Consider the following 15621-nt stretch of genomic DNA (forward strand, 5'->3'; position numbering starts at 1 on the left):
TAGAAACATAAAAAACTAAAATGTCCCTCCATAATTCTTCAGATATTTATTTTTCTTTGTGCAAAGAAAATGAAAACACAAAATTAAGGTCAAATAAATAAAATGCCATGAGAATATGCAAAAAATATTAGTAATACATGTAAGTTTACTCTGGGATTGATGAAACCTAATTTTGCACAATATCTGTTCATTGATCTTGTTCCTTTAAAATGTGATTAAATAATTGATGCAAAAATGATCCTATAACTAAAAATTTACTAAGATCATTAAAATGAACAGAGAAAAAACATATAAATAAACAAAACTATAGGGGGCCAGTCCTCATGTTAAACACCCATCTCACTGCAAAATAATGGCATATCAAGTGCTTAGAAAACAATGTTTAAAACCAAATCCACAGATCACAGTTATTGCTAACATATGGCACATTCAGTATTAGTACCCAGTGCAATTATAACAGCTGCAAGAAGGAGCACCTTTGCTGCTCTAATTCTAAAATACAAATGCAAAACAAAGATCCCCTTCCTTCCCAAGGCATCAAGTTATGTTTCTGTTTATTGTTTTTTTTTTTCCCAGTCAAAAAACAAATGTCAGATATTCTAAAAGAGTGCATCATCATCATATCTCAACCACCAAGAATCGCCATTTTAATTTCTGGGCGGTAAAGTATTGCAGATCCTTACCAAATCTTTCCCATGTGAGGTAAGAGAGGGTTTAAGAGTACAGCCGCCTCTCGTTAGAAGAAGTTTACTGTACTGAAGCTATTTCTTGCTTGCAAGATAGATGCCAGAAACTATGGCCAGACCAGCAACTGCGACTCCAAGGGATGCGAAGATCTTCACAGCAGAAACATTTGATTTTTGTGAAGGAATTGTCATAAGATCCTTTACCTGGATTACAAAAGAAAGCATTCCACATAATGAACATCTGAAGACATTTATAGAAACGTATCAAAATTAAAATAATTTAAACATAAAAAAAATCTTTCCTCTTCTAAAGAGATTGGAAAAGAACATAGGAGAGAAAAAGACAACAGATATATTCTGGTAGTGTTTGGGAACTGGATTTCGAGTTTTGGATTTGGATGTGTGGATTTAAATAGAATTCAATAAAATTCTATACTATGTTTTATTGAAATCCATGTGAATCCAAATCTAAGGCTCGAAATTTGTGCTACCAAACACAGGGTTAACGTGCAAACTTTGGGGTTTGGGGACGTACAAAGCAGGACCCAACAAATGGCTGTCCACCCTTTCCAATTCACACTTAAATCATCATGGATAATTACTCTTTTTCACAAGAATGCACAGCAAGAAAATGGAAACAGACCTCAACAGGTTGCTTCCAATGCTTCTTAATTCCTTGCAGGTGCCCCTTTCCAACAACTGCAACAACCGAACTATGCTCGCTAGCAACTCTCAGTAATGTGGATGACATGTACCTGAATGCAAATCATCATCATCATCATCATCATGTTTATTATTATTATTATTATTGGGAACTACTGAATGACCAAAATTAAATAGCTGAGTAGAGGCATTTTTGCTAGAAGCCTAGAACCAAGTGTAGTGTGCGGACAAAACTCTAAAGTTAAAGCAAGCGCGCACACATAGCCTGAAGAGAAGAAAAGACAAAAAAGGAGGTGGCATGCAAAGGGTGCTTGAAACCTTCTGCAGCCTGCCTAACTCTATCATTTGATACACCAAGTATATCAACATATTTGCATATTAGTACAGTCAAATACAATACAAATCTGCAACTGTGCTCTGAAAAATATCTAACTCTATAAAGTCTTGGCTTCAGTGTCTCCCTGGTCGCTTCAAGTTCCATAAAACAGAGCAATGTCAATTATTTTATTCAATATGTAACAATTGCTGAGCATATAATTTATGTCCTCCAATCAAAAAAATTTCCTGAGCCAGCAGTCTCGCTGATCCATCACTCTGCACCATTTCTTTCATTAAATAATGACAAAAGAAGCTTGTACTCATTTTATCAACCTCTGATGACACACTGTCATTTCCCACCATAAGTTGGAGAGCATCCCCTTCCTTCCCCACCACACTCCCCTCCCCCGCACCAAAAAAAAAAGGGAGGGCAAAAGACATTGAGCTCCCTGAGGTTTGGTAAAACAGACACAGACCTCATTGAGGTTCAAATTCCACAAACTTCTTGAGTTTTAAAAAATCCCAGGACTCTTTCTTGACATTTAATTTTTGGAAAAGTTATACCCTCTGAGCTTGTCTTTTTGCAAATATCAGTGGAAGTTTTCGTCTTCTTGAGAAATCCTGGAGATTTTTTAAACCTCAAGGGCCAACCCTCAGCAAGAACAGTGTCTTTTTGTCCAAAAAGAAAAAAAGAAAGAAATAATTTTTCTCACAGACTACAATGGTTGAAGAGATGCGTCCACTACATGATAATGATACTTGGATTTAGTACCACTTCCTCTTGATAAGTCTTTTTTGTTGTTTGTCACTGGGCGTGCAATGTGAAAGCCAATGCTGATGGTTCTATGGCTTATTTGAAGGTCTGTGTTGTTTCTAAGGGATATACTCAAGTGTACGGCTTGGATTATTTAGACACATTCTCTCCAGTTGCTATATTTTCCTCAGTAAGTTTGTTCATCTCCTTGGCCACAACTTGTCATTGGCCTCTACATCAGTTAGACATAAAGAATGTTTTCTTACCTGGTGATCTTTAAGAGGAGGTCAATATGGAGCAACCACATGGGTTTGTTGTTCAGGGGAGTCAGATTTAGTGTGTCGGCTTAAGAAATCATTATATGGTTTAAAATAATTTCCCAAAATATGATTTGGTCGATTCAATGCTGCAGTACTTGAGTTTGTCCTCCAACAGCATGCAGTAGATCACTCTGTATTTCATCATCATACTCCATCCAGCAAGATTTTGCTTATTGTGTATGTGGATGATATTGTGATTATTGGAGATGATCAAAGAATCAAGGATCTAAAACTTTTCCTACAAACTAAGCTTTAAACCAAGGACTTGGAGATCATTAAAGTACTTCTTGGATATAGAAGCATCGAGATCTCGTATGGAATCATCTTGTCACAGAGGAAGTATGTTTTTGATCTTTTAGATGAGACTAGGCTGTTGCAATCTAAACTTATTGATACACCCATGGATCCCAATAGTAAGTTAGTGCCAAATATGAGAGATTTGATGCCTAACCTAGGACAGTACTGGAGACTTGTTTTAAAGTTGAATTATCTCACAATCACTTGATTGGATGTATATTTCACAACAAGTGTTCAGTCAGTTTCCCAAATTTTCGAGAACAAGTCATTGGGATGCAGTAATTTGCATCTTGAGATATCTCAAAGGAGCACCTAGGAGAGGTCTCTTATATTAGGATCAGAATCACACTCATATTCATAGATATATAGATGCAGATTGGGCCAGATCACCTTCCGGTAGAAGATCCACAACCAAGTACTATATCTTTGTTGGTAATTTAGTTTCTTGGAAGAATAAGAAACAAACTGTTGTGGCCAGGTCAAGTTCTCAGTAAGAGTATAGGGCCACAACTCACACTACATGTGAGCTTCTTAGGTTAAAGAACATGCTGGAAGAACTAGATTTTCCACATTCTCGTGCCATGGACTTGATGTGTGATAATCGAGCTGCTATTCATATTGCCTCCAACTTGGTCTTCCATGAGCGCACAAAGCACATTAAAGTTGATTGTCACTTTGTTTGGGAGAAACTTATGCAAAAACTCATTACAACCACCCATGTGAAGTCTGATTTGCAGCTTGCTAATTTATACACTGAAGCCTTGGAAAGTGCTCATGTTAAATTCATTTGTAACAAGCTAAGAGTATATTATACGCATGTTTCAGCTTGAGGGGGAGTGTTAATGGTTATTTTGGTCATTTAGCATTGTTAGTATGTGCTCAAGTTATATTAGGAAGTGTGCGTTATTAAGGATATTATGGTCATTGGCATGTACTAGACATATATTGTAAATAGAGGGAGAGAACTATCATTAAGGCATGATCTTCCATTCTACCCAATTATTCAACAAAAGTAAATGCAACCGAAGGAAAAACAAAAAGGTATACAATAGCCAAAGAATACTAACTGATCTCGTTCATGTACAAGGGTTTCCATTAGGGTGGGGAACTCCTTGCTCATCTCTTGAATAACTAGAGTCAGCATGTCAACATCATCCATTTCCTTTAGCTAAAATCAAGAGTTGAAGAATATAAGACAACTTCCAGTCTAGATACAAATAATTACATACATGAATTTTAGTCATAAACACTATAGTTACCAGCAATAAATATGAGGATGAGAAAGCTTTACCATTTTGTTGAGATCCTCGGGACTCGGAAGAAACACTGCTTGGAAAAGCAAGGAGTATAATAATTTTGCCTTATTCCAAAGTGGCATTTTCCCCCATGTCCTCCTTAAGGTAATCTATTCAGTTAACAATAAAATCATGCTAGAGTTACTAAATTATGTAATTCAAGCACCTTATATATATATATATAGACACGCAAGATTTAGCAGCAAAATTAACATGCATTCATAACATTTGGGATTGAAATTTTGAACAGCACTAATGATTTGCAAACTTATGAGTCAGGTTTCAAAGAATAACCTACTCAAGAACATTTTAAAACAAACCTATGGTCTTTCCCCACCTAGTGGGACTTGAGGCTTGTTGTTGTTCTACGGTGTTTCCACACCAGTACAGGTCTAGGCTCATAGCATCCATAGAAAATAGCCAATTTGAGTATCATGATACAAATAGCGAGCTTTGTGGAACTTGATGGCAGCCACTGATAGGGCAACCAAAGACTACTCAAACTAGGGCACGTGTCAATAATGAAGCATGGATATTGAGAATTTTTCCATGGAATTGAATCTTATGTACCGGTTCTGGAGATTTTACCATTGTTAAGCCCACCCCACCCCTGGAAGTCCCCACAAAATGCTTGACAATTGAAATTAAATGTAATGGTAAAGGTAGTGAACTTGCCGAATCATAACCATTTCCAACATCAGAGGCAAAGTGTCATACCTGTACTGGGCGATCCCCAAGTATCACCTTGCTACCATATTTCATTGCCTCTTCAAATGCCACACGAAACTCAGATCCAGGGAAAACCTCAAGCTTACTAGCAACCTAAGAAAATATGATTGCTAAACTGTAACTAAGAGAATAACATGGTTTAAAATAAAATCAAAAATCTTAGACTTCTATAGTTGAATTGAAGATGAAAAAAAAAAGAAGGGAAGTTGACATGCAAAACTTTTGCATAATTTGGTACAAAATTTCAGAGTCACATAAGACATGCCTTGGCAAGAAACCAGCTGTAAAGTACCCCAAATATATTATGCTTTTTCTTCAGCATATCCAACATTTCCCCCATGGTCGGCACCTGGAAAACTAAAGATTAGTACACATACAAGCAAAAAAATAGAAACTAAATACTAAATCCTGACAGCAGCGCAATGGCAAAAAATATAAGGTACGTTCAGCGAAAGATAAATGCATTCAAGCATAAATAATCTGCTAATTTTTGAGCTCTGACTAGTGATTTGATATTTTTTTCATAGAAAAAGAAAATTTATTAAGAAAAGAGAGATATAGAAAGAAGAGATATCCTCCTAACAAAAGCAAAAGGAAAGAAAGAGAAGAAGAAACAATAACTCCCGTTTGGTTTGTGGAATAGAAACAATGTAGGAAAGGAATTAAAGTAGGAACGGAATCAAGTCAGTAATGGAATTGTATTTGGAATGTGATTCCTATGTTTGGATACTCACGTAGAATGGTTGTAGAAGAGGAATAAAAGATGACGAATTTCCAAAAACAGCCTTTTAATTGAAATTTTAATTTTAATTTTAATTTTATTTTTTATTTTTAAATTTCTTTCTAGAGAATAGAGATGGATGATGCTGGTGATGGTGGCTCATCCCTCCTCCTAAAGCTGCTGTGGTGTCAATGTCACCGAAATTGCTGTGATGTTGAGTCGCAGACCACTACTCAGGAGGGAGACTAGATCAATGAAAGAGGGTTGCTGGGTCTCACTGGAGACTTGAAAATTGAGAAATTAACTCTGTGGAATGAAGAGCCATTCCCGTACATTTGAACCAGAATCACAATTCCATTGTCTTTTCTGTGCCCAGGGGGGGTGGGGGGGGAGGGCGTTAGACACCAGGGTTTGCAATTGCTGTTTCCGGATCTGCTGTGGTGTCGACAGCGGTGGGTTTAATGGGAATGAATGGGCAAGGAAATAGTGGGGTTGAGGGCTCACGATGAGGGCGGTTCATAGCAGCAAGGAGCTGCAGCGGTGATGGTGAGCAAGAAAGATAGAGGGAAGAAGAAGAAGAAGAACTGGAGATGAGAGGGTATTATAGGAAACAGATTTGATTCGATGGAATGAGAAACGATTCCAGTCCACTTGGGAAGGGAATCACAATTCCCCCAAATGATGGAATTAGTATTCCGGCCAGAAATGTGACTCCACAAACCAAATGCAAGATGCAATTCCATAAACTTGATTTAATTACAGGCCTGATTCTGCAAACAAAATGGGGGGGTAAAAAGATACATAAGGAAAACCAAGCTTAAGCAATCCAATCCAGCTGAAAATCTAAGAAAGGAATTCCGCTAAAACACCTAGATGATCGCCAGAGATGGTGAGGAGGGATTCGAACCCCTGACACCGTGGTTTGTAGTCACGTGCTTTAGTCCTCTGAGCTACGCCCCCACCCCGTCTCCACTGGATCTGCTCCGGGGAGTACCCTAAAAAAACAAAGAACCTTTCCTCTCCCCAGCCATTTCGGGTTAAGAAAATGTGAATACACCCACAAAGTAAAGAAAACAAACCAAATGACCCAGAACACAACATATATTGTAGACAACCACAACATTCTTGCATCCTTCAAGGTTCCCAGACTCTCTTAAAGAAGTCAACAAAAAAGCCCTCCAAAGAGCTCAAGCACACCCAACATTTAACAAAGAAACCAAAAAACTTATTACATAAGGGTGCCTTTGTTTTGGTTGCTTGTTTTGGCGGGGCTAGGCTAAGCACCCTAGCCCATTCTTGGTGCAAGAAGGCCATGGGATAATAATGGCCAAGGTCTTAGCCCATTTAAATGGTATAAGACTGATCGGTCCTTCCTCACAGGCCAGCAGTGGCTCAGCAATAAAAGGACTAGACTGCCCCTTGTTTTTTTTTGTTTTTTTGTTTTTTTTCTGTTTTTGTTATAGTGTTATTTTCGTCAAGTGTATTTTGGTCTTTAAGTGATTAGCCCATCCTTTATACATGGCAATCCAAGCATGGAGTGGGATGATATCCTAGCCAGACCAGTCCAGTTGCATAAATCTTAGTAATGGAAACAAATGCACCCAAAGCTCTAAGCTGTCAAACACTGCAAGAATAAATGAGCATGTTATCACTACCATAGCACATCACACGCACATTAGAAAGATAAAATCTTGTTAGGTCTCCTAATTTGCATTAGATTGTCGATATTAACTCTAGTAAGGAGAGCCAACCAAACAAAAGCCTTGACCTAGGAGAGAACGTTAGCTTTCTATATTTGATTACTCCAGAGGGAGAGGACAGGAGAAAAGAATCAGTTAGGAATAAAAGGATTTACAAGAAAGTCCTTCTAGAAGAAGCTTGGAGAGAAATTCCCACAAACTGAGAAGCAAAGAAAGTTAATTTGTCTCCCTGTGATTAAGGTTCCTACAAAAAAATAAAGTCCAAGAAATACTCCTCATCAAGACACTCTGTAGTTGTTGACTTTTTGAGTTCGATTCCTGTTTTGATGCTAACAAAGCACAAGGTTCTTACATGTGTTTTTAAGTGTTTGAACAAGTTTATATCTTGGTACACACATAAGACATAGGAGAAATGGAAGCCCAAAGGACTTAGAGATCAAATTGACCGGTGCATTCCATGGAGAACCAAAGAGCAAAAGAAGAAGAGAAATGTTTCTTATTTGTAATGCATTTAGCTTTTATCTTTGGTCTGTAATAATGCATGCATCTACATGATATGATTGAATGCTCAGATAGGACGAACCATAGACCGACCGTAGGGGATCAAAGGCCATAGATTGACCTTAGGGCACCTAAAGTTTAATCAAAAATTATTTTCATAAAAGTTAAAATCAAATAAGATTTTTGAAATATCTATAGGGTCATAACAAGGGCTAAAATTAATTTACAAAAATTTCGATCGACTGACGTTGGATTTTTTGGGTTTAATTAAATAGCCCCAATCGACCGACCCATTGACATTTAAATCGTCACGGTCAACCGACCGCACTTATGACCAAAAGTCAACTAGTTGACCATGCCTCGGTCGACCAACCCTAAAGTGAATGTAGCTTCCACAGTCAATCGACCAATGAAAATTGACTTTTCCACCTTCCACGACCGACCATCCTCTAAGCTAAAAAACGCCCCGGGTGACCGACCCCCAAGAACCGACAGACCGGGCGACCAAACCTACGAAGGTTTGGAAAATCATTTTACTCAGCCGACCGGTCATTCCCACTGCCGACCGTTCTATGTGTTCAGTCGACCAACCCTAAAGGTCAGCCAACTGAACCTCTCAAGTTGGCTTATTTTTTATGCGCTAATCGTCATTAAAATTTTAATTAATCTTTTCCAAAACGACGAGCAGGTCCCCAACGGTCATATTTTTCCCAAACTCTATATATACCCCTTCATAAGCCAAAATTAGCAACTTTGATTAGTTTTAAAATTCTCTCAAATTATTTTTAATCAAAGTTCCCCCAAATAACTTTTTATTGCAAAATCTTTTCCTTGGGGCAATATTTTTACTCTCCTACTCTCTTTCTGTTTGATCATTTGAAGGACTTTTTGAAAGAGAGCATTTTTATTTCAAGGCATTTATTTTTGCATCCATGTTTTCATAGACAAACTTTTATGCTGCAAAAATCATTTGAAAAACCAAAACCCTAGGTTCTCTTACTTCGTATTGAAAAATGTTTTTGAGAGAATAGTTTCATTAGGGTTCAAATCTTTGAAGTACTTATTACATACATTTTGTTTCAAAGATTAAAAATATCATTTTAAGGAAAACACCCCTACTCTTTGAGCATACTGCATATCATTAGAGAGTGCATTTGTTAGAGCTTTAATGTTGTACATTTCTGTTTGTATTTAGAAGCAATTTTATATGTACAAAAATGGTTTTATGTATCGGTTGGGTTCAGCCTCTTAATTGAACTGGAGAATCTCTGCCCCGTAAAGGAGATCAGTTCGGTTTAGCTTGGAAATTGAATTGGGGAATCTCCGTCCCGTAAGAGATACTAGTTCGGCTCAGCCTAGTAATTGAGCTGGGGTATTCCTCGCCCTATAAGGAGAGGCGTGTAGGTTGGGGTCATCCCTGTAATGTGACTTGGGGTATTCCTTGCCCAGTAAGGAGAGGAGGTTGTAAACGGTTTCTACTCCACCTGTAAGTGAGTAGGGATAGTGGAATCCTTGGGGGGGTATGCCCAAGGTGGAGGCGTAGACTGGTTTGGCCAAACCTCGATAACAAATATGTGTGTGTGTCTCTCTCTCTATCTTGTTTAATTACTGTACTTTAAATTCAGTACGTGTGTGCTTGTTTATTCATGGATACAATTACTTTGCATGCACGCATTTAAGTTAAATGAAATTTGCTCCACATGTGTATGTTTGCACACATAGATTAATCACTTTACATACACAACTATATTTGAATGGGATATAATTTGTGGTGAATTGGCAAAATGTTTAAATTAGCCGAAACATTTTTTAAATCTCCAATTCACCCCTCTCTTGGAATCACACCAATTACAACAGTAGCAAAAAGCAATATGAAAGTGAAAAACAATCCTATACCATATCAGATCTACAGATCATTGAAATATCCAGGCATTTTTCTCTAGCCAAAGTACCCATATGACAACAAAAACTGCACACTGCTACAGAATATCTGCATTTTTATTAGCTTCCCAAAGCCTCTAAAACTAATCAACAATAAACCTCCAAAGAGTGAGGACGACCCTACACTCTCCCAACAAACCAAAGAGTTTGTTCCATAAGCACTAGGCAACAACACCGTGAAGAAATAACTGTGCATGATCCTCACCACTAGCTAAACGCATAACATGCACTTAAGGAGGGGGAGAGCGAGAGAGAGAGAGAGAGCCATATGTGCTCTTCTAATTTTCACCAGATTATTGGTGTTAACTCTATCAAGAATGGCCATCCACACAAAATCCTTTGCATACATTTCAAAGAGTTTTAGCTTTCCACACTCGAATAGCAAAGAGGAAATGAATGAGAGAACAATATAGATGAGAATAAAAAGATTTATAAGGAAAAAAGTGCTAGAAGTATCCAAACATCACCATTATAAGAAAAAAAAATACTAGAAGTATCCGAACACCAAATCTAAACATCATAGAATACCAATAAGAATCCAATAAACTCAAGGTTGGGGAAAGCTCCTCCATTCCCCATCTCCCCATTCGTAAGATTCCTACAAAATGTAAAACCCAAGAAACAATTCTACTATTAGCAAAGAGAAAAGAAGAAATGGGTGCCTTAAAGTGCAAAGTAAGACGATACCTATAGAAGGAAAGGCATTGAAAACATAATTCCCCAAGCCAAAGGTATTTACAAAAGTGAACCCCGCAACCATCTCCCACCTTATATTTGGTACAAGGAAATATGAAAAGAGTTAACCAATGAAATGATTTCTAAAAGGTTTCATGTGAAACTTTAGCAGCAATATTAGCATCCTACCCACTCTCTTGCATGCCAAAATTGCCTTTAATAACACTATACCAAACATATTAGTTTCCAATAACCAATCAACCACGAAAGCAATGTTTCTGGACACCAAATTGCTGAGACCCAAGCCCCTTAGACCTACAGACGACTCCCAAATTAGAGGATGGTCCCTCCTCTCACCCATCCCTGGCCAAAGAACCTCTCTCATAATGCTCTCAAGTCTATTAGCAATCCCCATCAGAATCTTAAATGAAGATAAAAAATGCAAAGGAATCAAAGAAAGACACAGCAATACCCTAAACAAAACCCTTCCTCAGCTCATTGGCCACCAAAATAAAGAGGAAGGGAGAAAAAGGATCACCATGCCTCACACCCGTAGAAAATGAAAACCAAGTCTTAGATTCTCCATTAATAATAAGAGAAAAGGAAGCAAATAAAAGAAACACTAATCCGCCTTGCCACTTAGACCCAAAACACTTCTTATCCAGGACTCCATGCAAAAAAACCAACTAACCCTGTCCTATCAACCCATTAGCATGTAACTCCTACAACGCCTTCATCAAGTCAACTTTAATTAGACCCCAAAAATTATGAAGGAATAACTTAATTTTACTTTTTATTATTTTCTTTTGTTATTTTGAGGACTTCTCATCCTCCTTGTACATTCTTCTATCTTAATAAATTTATTTTTCTATTAAGAAAATCCCCATTAAGAACCAAGAAAGAAAAAATAGGTGCATTAAAGAATAATAAGGGAAAAAAATAGAGTGAAAAGTAACAAAAAGGAAAGATGCATTATTTATACTTGCATATGGTTTTTATTGACTTAGAGAAAGCATGTGATAGGGTAGCTAGGGAAGTTTTATAATAAGTTTTAGGAGAAAAAAGGGTATATGTAGTAAGTATATTGATGTGATTAGACATTAAGGATATGTATAATGGAGTAATGATTAGCTTTAGGACTATAGGTGGAGAGGCTAGGGATTTCCAATCACAATAAGTCTACATCAAGGATCTTCTTCGAGCCCTTATCTTTTTGCTCTAGTGATGGATGAACTTACTAGGAGTATCCAAAATGAGGTCTTTAGTGTATGTTGTTTGCAAATGATATTATATTAATTAGTGAAACTGTGGATGGAGTAGAATCTAAATTAAAATTATACAAAAAAGTCTAGAGGTTTTAGGATTAGTAGAAATACGATAGACTATACGAAATGTAGTTCGGTCATAGTAAAAGAAAAAGATTAAACTAGATAGACGAGAAATTAATAGCACTAATAGATTTCGATACCTTGAATCTATCATGCACGCTGAAGGAGAAGTGAAGAAGATATAACACATAAAGTTAAAGTAGGTTGAGTAAAATGGAGAAGTGCTTCGGGTGTACTGTATGATCATAGAATATCCTTAAAATTAAAAGAGAAGTTCTATAGAACAACTAAAAGACCAGCTATGCTATATGGATCAAAAGGTTGGACAACTAAGGAAAAACATGTCGAAAAAGTAAAAGTCGTTGAAATGAGAATGCTAAGGTGGATGAGGGGTATAATGTTAAAAGGTAAATTAAGGAATGAACATACTATGGTAAATTAGGCGTAACTCAAATTAGGCGTAACTCTTGTTGAAGATAAGATAAGGGAGGGGTAGTTCAGATGGTTTGCACATGTGCAACATAGGCCAAATAATTCACTAGTGAGGAGGAGTTAGCAAGTTACAATGAGGGGTGGTATAAGGGGTAGAGGTAGACCTAAAACAACTTGGAATATGAGATTGAATAAGAATTTCATAGCCCTAAATTTGTTGGAGGAAATTGTCCATGATCATATAAATTGGTTGAAAATGATTCATGTAGCCGACCCCACCTAGTGGGGCTTAAGGCTTGGTTGGTTGTCGTTGTTGTTGTGTTCCCCTAGCCATAAAACCTAACAAAACCAAACCCAAGAGCCATCTCTTACGTTGTATTTGCTAAATGGAAAAACAAAGATGAGATCTATAAATTGAATTCCCAAACAGTTTCATGTGTAACTCTAATGGCAATATTAGCATCCCACCTTTCTCCTAAAAACCAAATTACTCTTGATCACATTATGCAAAGAGAACTAATTTTAAGGAAAACGACCATAATCACCTTCCCAAAAGAGTGATGTTCTAAGACACTATATTACCAAGACCCAACCCCCGCCAACCTACGACCTACTAACAAACTCCTAACTCACTAAGTAATCCATTCTCTCGAAAACACCACACAGAAAGAAAGTTTCATAGATGGACTCTTTCATCACGTACTCTAACTTGATAACTACACAAACAAGAATCCTTAACAAACACAAAAATAAATAAAATAAAATAAAATAAAATAAATGGGAATTGGGGAAAGAGAAGCCTAAATTGGAGCAATACACTTGTCAACATCTCCGCAGAATTCTAACAACAAACCTTGTCAATATCTCCACAACATCTCTGCAGAATTCTAACAAGAAAATACAGGCTATTTTGGCAGCAAGTCTATATATCCCTCTCATAGCTTGGAAGGACAACCTCTAAGAACTTCTTGTGTGCTATCTCGCCCTAAGAAAATATTGTGCCAACCCACTTGCTATTTTTATTTTAAGAGAATCATATCCTTGTTAAGATTTTCTCTTAATCTTAACTTGAAAAAAACCTTCCTTTTTTCTTTTATTCTTTTTCTTTTCTTTTGAAAAGAGTATTAGAGTGATTCCCTCTAAAATTAAACGAAGATTGTAAAATTTGGATTTAAATTAATGGAACCTCAAGGAGATACGTGCCTTGAGAAAGTGGACATAAACTTGAGGAGATTGAGTTTGCTCTCTATATCTCTCATTCTATCTACTTGCTTTCTTGCTTATTAGGTGATATTCTTAACTATTCCTTGTAGTTGCTTAAAGTTTGTGTGCATAGACTAGTAATTTTTAACTAACTCTATTCAACTAGACCAACACCCCCACTCGCCCCCCCCCCCCCCCCCCCCCACCCCAAAACCCAAAATCAAGTTGCCTTAAGGATAACATTTGTGCCATTTTAAAGCTCAACTCCAAGTTTTCTATAATAGAGGGATTTTGGGACCACCTGTGGAAAATTCAAGGCAATCACATTCTATTTCAAGATTTTTCTTTCGATATGCCAAGAATTGTATTGAGAAAGAAAGAAAAGGTACAACAAAGGGAAGAAGATATACACATGTAGAACAAGATATCCCTGAATAACAAAAGTAAAACAGCAAGAGAAAAGGGGAAAGAATTACAAGACAACTCTAATCAAGCAAAGCAATCCAATCCCTCTATGAGTGTACAAAGACATATGCCAAAAGAAATCATCCGCCGAACACCAAAGCGAAGGAAGAAACATGACTATGCTCCAAAGCAAGTTAAGAGAAATGGGAACACCCTTAAAAATTTTGGCATTTCTCTCCAAGCCTCTATAGAATAATGATAGTGAATGATGCAACACCATGAGGCTTTTATCTCCCTACTGTAACCAAACCCCCTAAACATAATAGCTCAAAAAAACCTCAAAGGACAAGGGAAAAATTCAATTCTCAACAAAAAATACCAAACAAATTATTCCAAAGACCAAAGCAAAAGGTGAAAAATAAAAACAAATGAGAGCAAGCCTCCCAATCATATAGCAAAGGACACAAATATTGGGTACATGGCCTTCTTTGGTCTTCACTTTTGAAGCAAGTCATCACTATTGATTTTCTCAAGGATAGCAATCCAAGTAAAGGCCTTTGTCTTTGAAGCTTTCCAAATTAAGGAATAAGGGACTAAATGATTGACATTAGGATCACGAATCAAATGACACACATGATTTAAATAATGGTCGCGACCACTATGTAACGCCATTATGTAATGGTTTTTGGGTTCTTGACAACATTACACACTACAAAATCTGTGGAAAGAAAAATCACGGCTGTTGCGTACGTTACGGACCATGACCATCATAGAAAGGCCGCTACGGTCATTACATAATCACTATAGGACTATTATGCCAATAAAATATTTTATTTTTTACTTTTTCTTCTTACTTTGTTTTCCCCCCTTTCATAAATCATTCTCAATATATTATGAAGCGAGGGGAAAAAGATTATGTTGGCCTAAGAAGGCTTTCACATCTTGTTTTGATGGTAACAAATAAAGGATGGTTTAACAAGCTTGTGTTCAAGTGATGATATTTCAGGAACTCTAAAGTGGTAAGTTCAAAAAGATAAAAAAGGAATATCAAAAGATCACCAAGTGCAAGACATAGTATGAAGTGATCAAGTGGAAGCTCAAGGAGACTCAAGATAGTTAAAGCAAATGAAGCTCAAAGAAAGATCAAGCTCAAGGAAAAAGAAAGGATAGTCATGAAGACTTCAAAGATCAAAAGAGTCTTTAAAGTTTTAGGAAAGCTTCATGTAAGTACTTCAACTCTAAATATTAATTTGAATAAAGATGAGCTCATTAGGGGATAAAATGGATTTAGAGACCTTATTTTAAAAAATCCTAGAAAATATATTTTAAATGTAAAAAAGCAAGAAAGCCAAGGGTTTTGAAAATAAAGTGAAAAATAGATTTTTTTCTGTCCAGGCGACTGAAGTCAAAGCTCAAGTGCCTGAAGAATTTCCTCAGGCGACTGAAGATTAAGTACAGGCGCCTGAAGATTTTTCTGAAAGAATTCTGAAGAGGCAGTGTCGCCTCAGGCGACTGAAGTTGACCTCAGGTGCCTGACCCTGTTTTCAACAGAAAATTTAAACAGAATCCTGAAGGCTTAGGCGACTGAACTTGTAGTTTAGGCAAATGAACCTCAGCAACAGCAATATTTTTTTAAATGTTTTAAATTCAAAA

General features: G+C 36.9%; 1 protein-coding gene across 2 annotated transcripts in view; it reads right to left on the reverse strand.

Annotated features, from left to right (window-relative positions):
* Positions 1-353: 353 nt before the first annotated feature.
* LOC131149317 (uncharacterized) overlaps positions 354-15621 on the reverse strand; it is a 31228-nt gene continuing 15960 nt past the window's right edge. Inside the window, exons 4-9 of one of the 2 annotated variants that reach the window (XM_058099665.1) lie at positions 5328-5411; positions 5051-5155; positions 4330-4443; positions 4106-4206; positions 1330-1441; positions 354-890 (exon numbers count right to left, since the gene is read on the reverse strand). In XM_058099665.1, the coding sequence (XP_057955648.1) occupies positions 762-890; positions 1330-1441; positions 4106-4206; positions 4330-4443; positions 5051-5155; positions 5328-5411 (645 nt within the window). In that variant the 3' untranslated portion in view covers positions 354-761. Of the gene's footprint in view, positions 891-1329; positions 1442-4105; positions 4207-4329; positions 4444-5050; positions 5156-5316; positions 5412-15621 lie in introns of both variants that reach the window. The other variant, XM_058099666.1, reaches the window with a different exon arrangement.

The sequence above is a fragment of the Malania oleifera genome, chromosome 2, assembly GCF_029873635.1.
Source record: "Malania oleifera isolate guangnan ecotype guangnan chromosome 2, ASM2987363v1, whole genome shotgun sequence".
NCBI classification, from domain to species: domain Eukaryota; kingdom Viridiplantae; phylum Streptophyta; class Magnoliopsida; order Santalales; family Ximeniaceae; genus Malania; species Malania oleifera.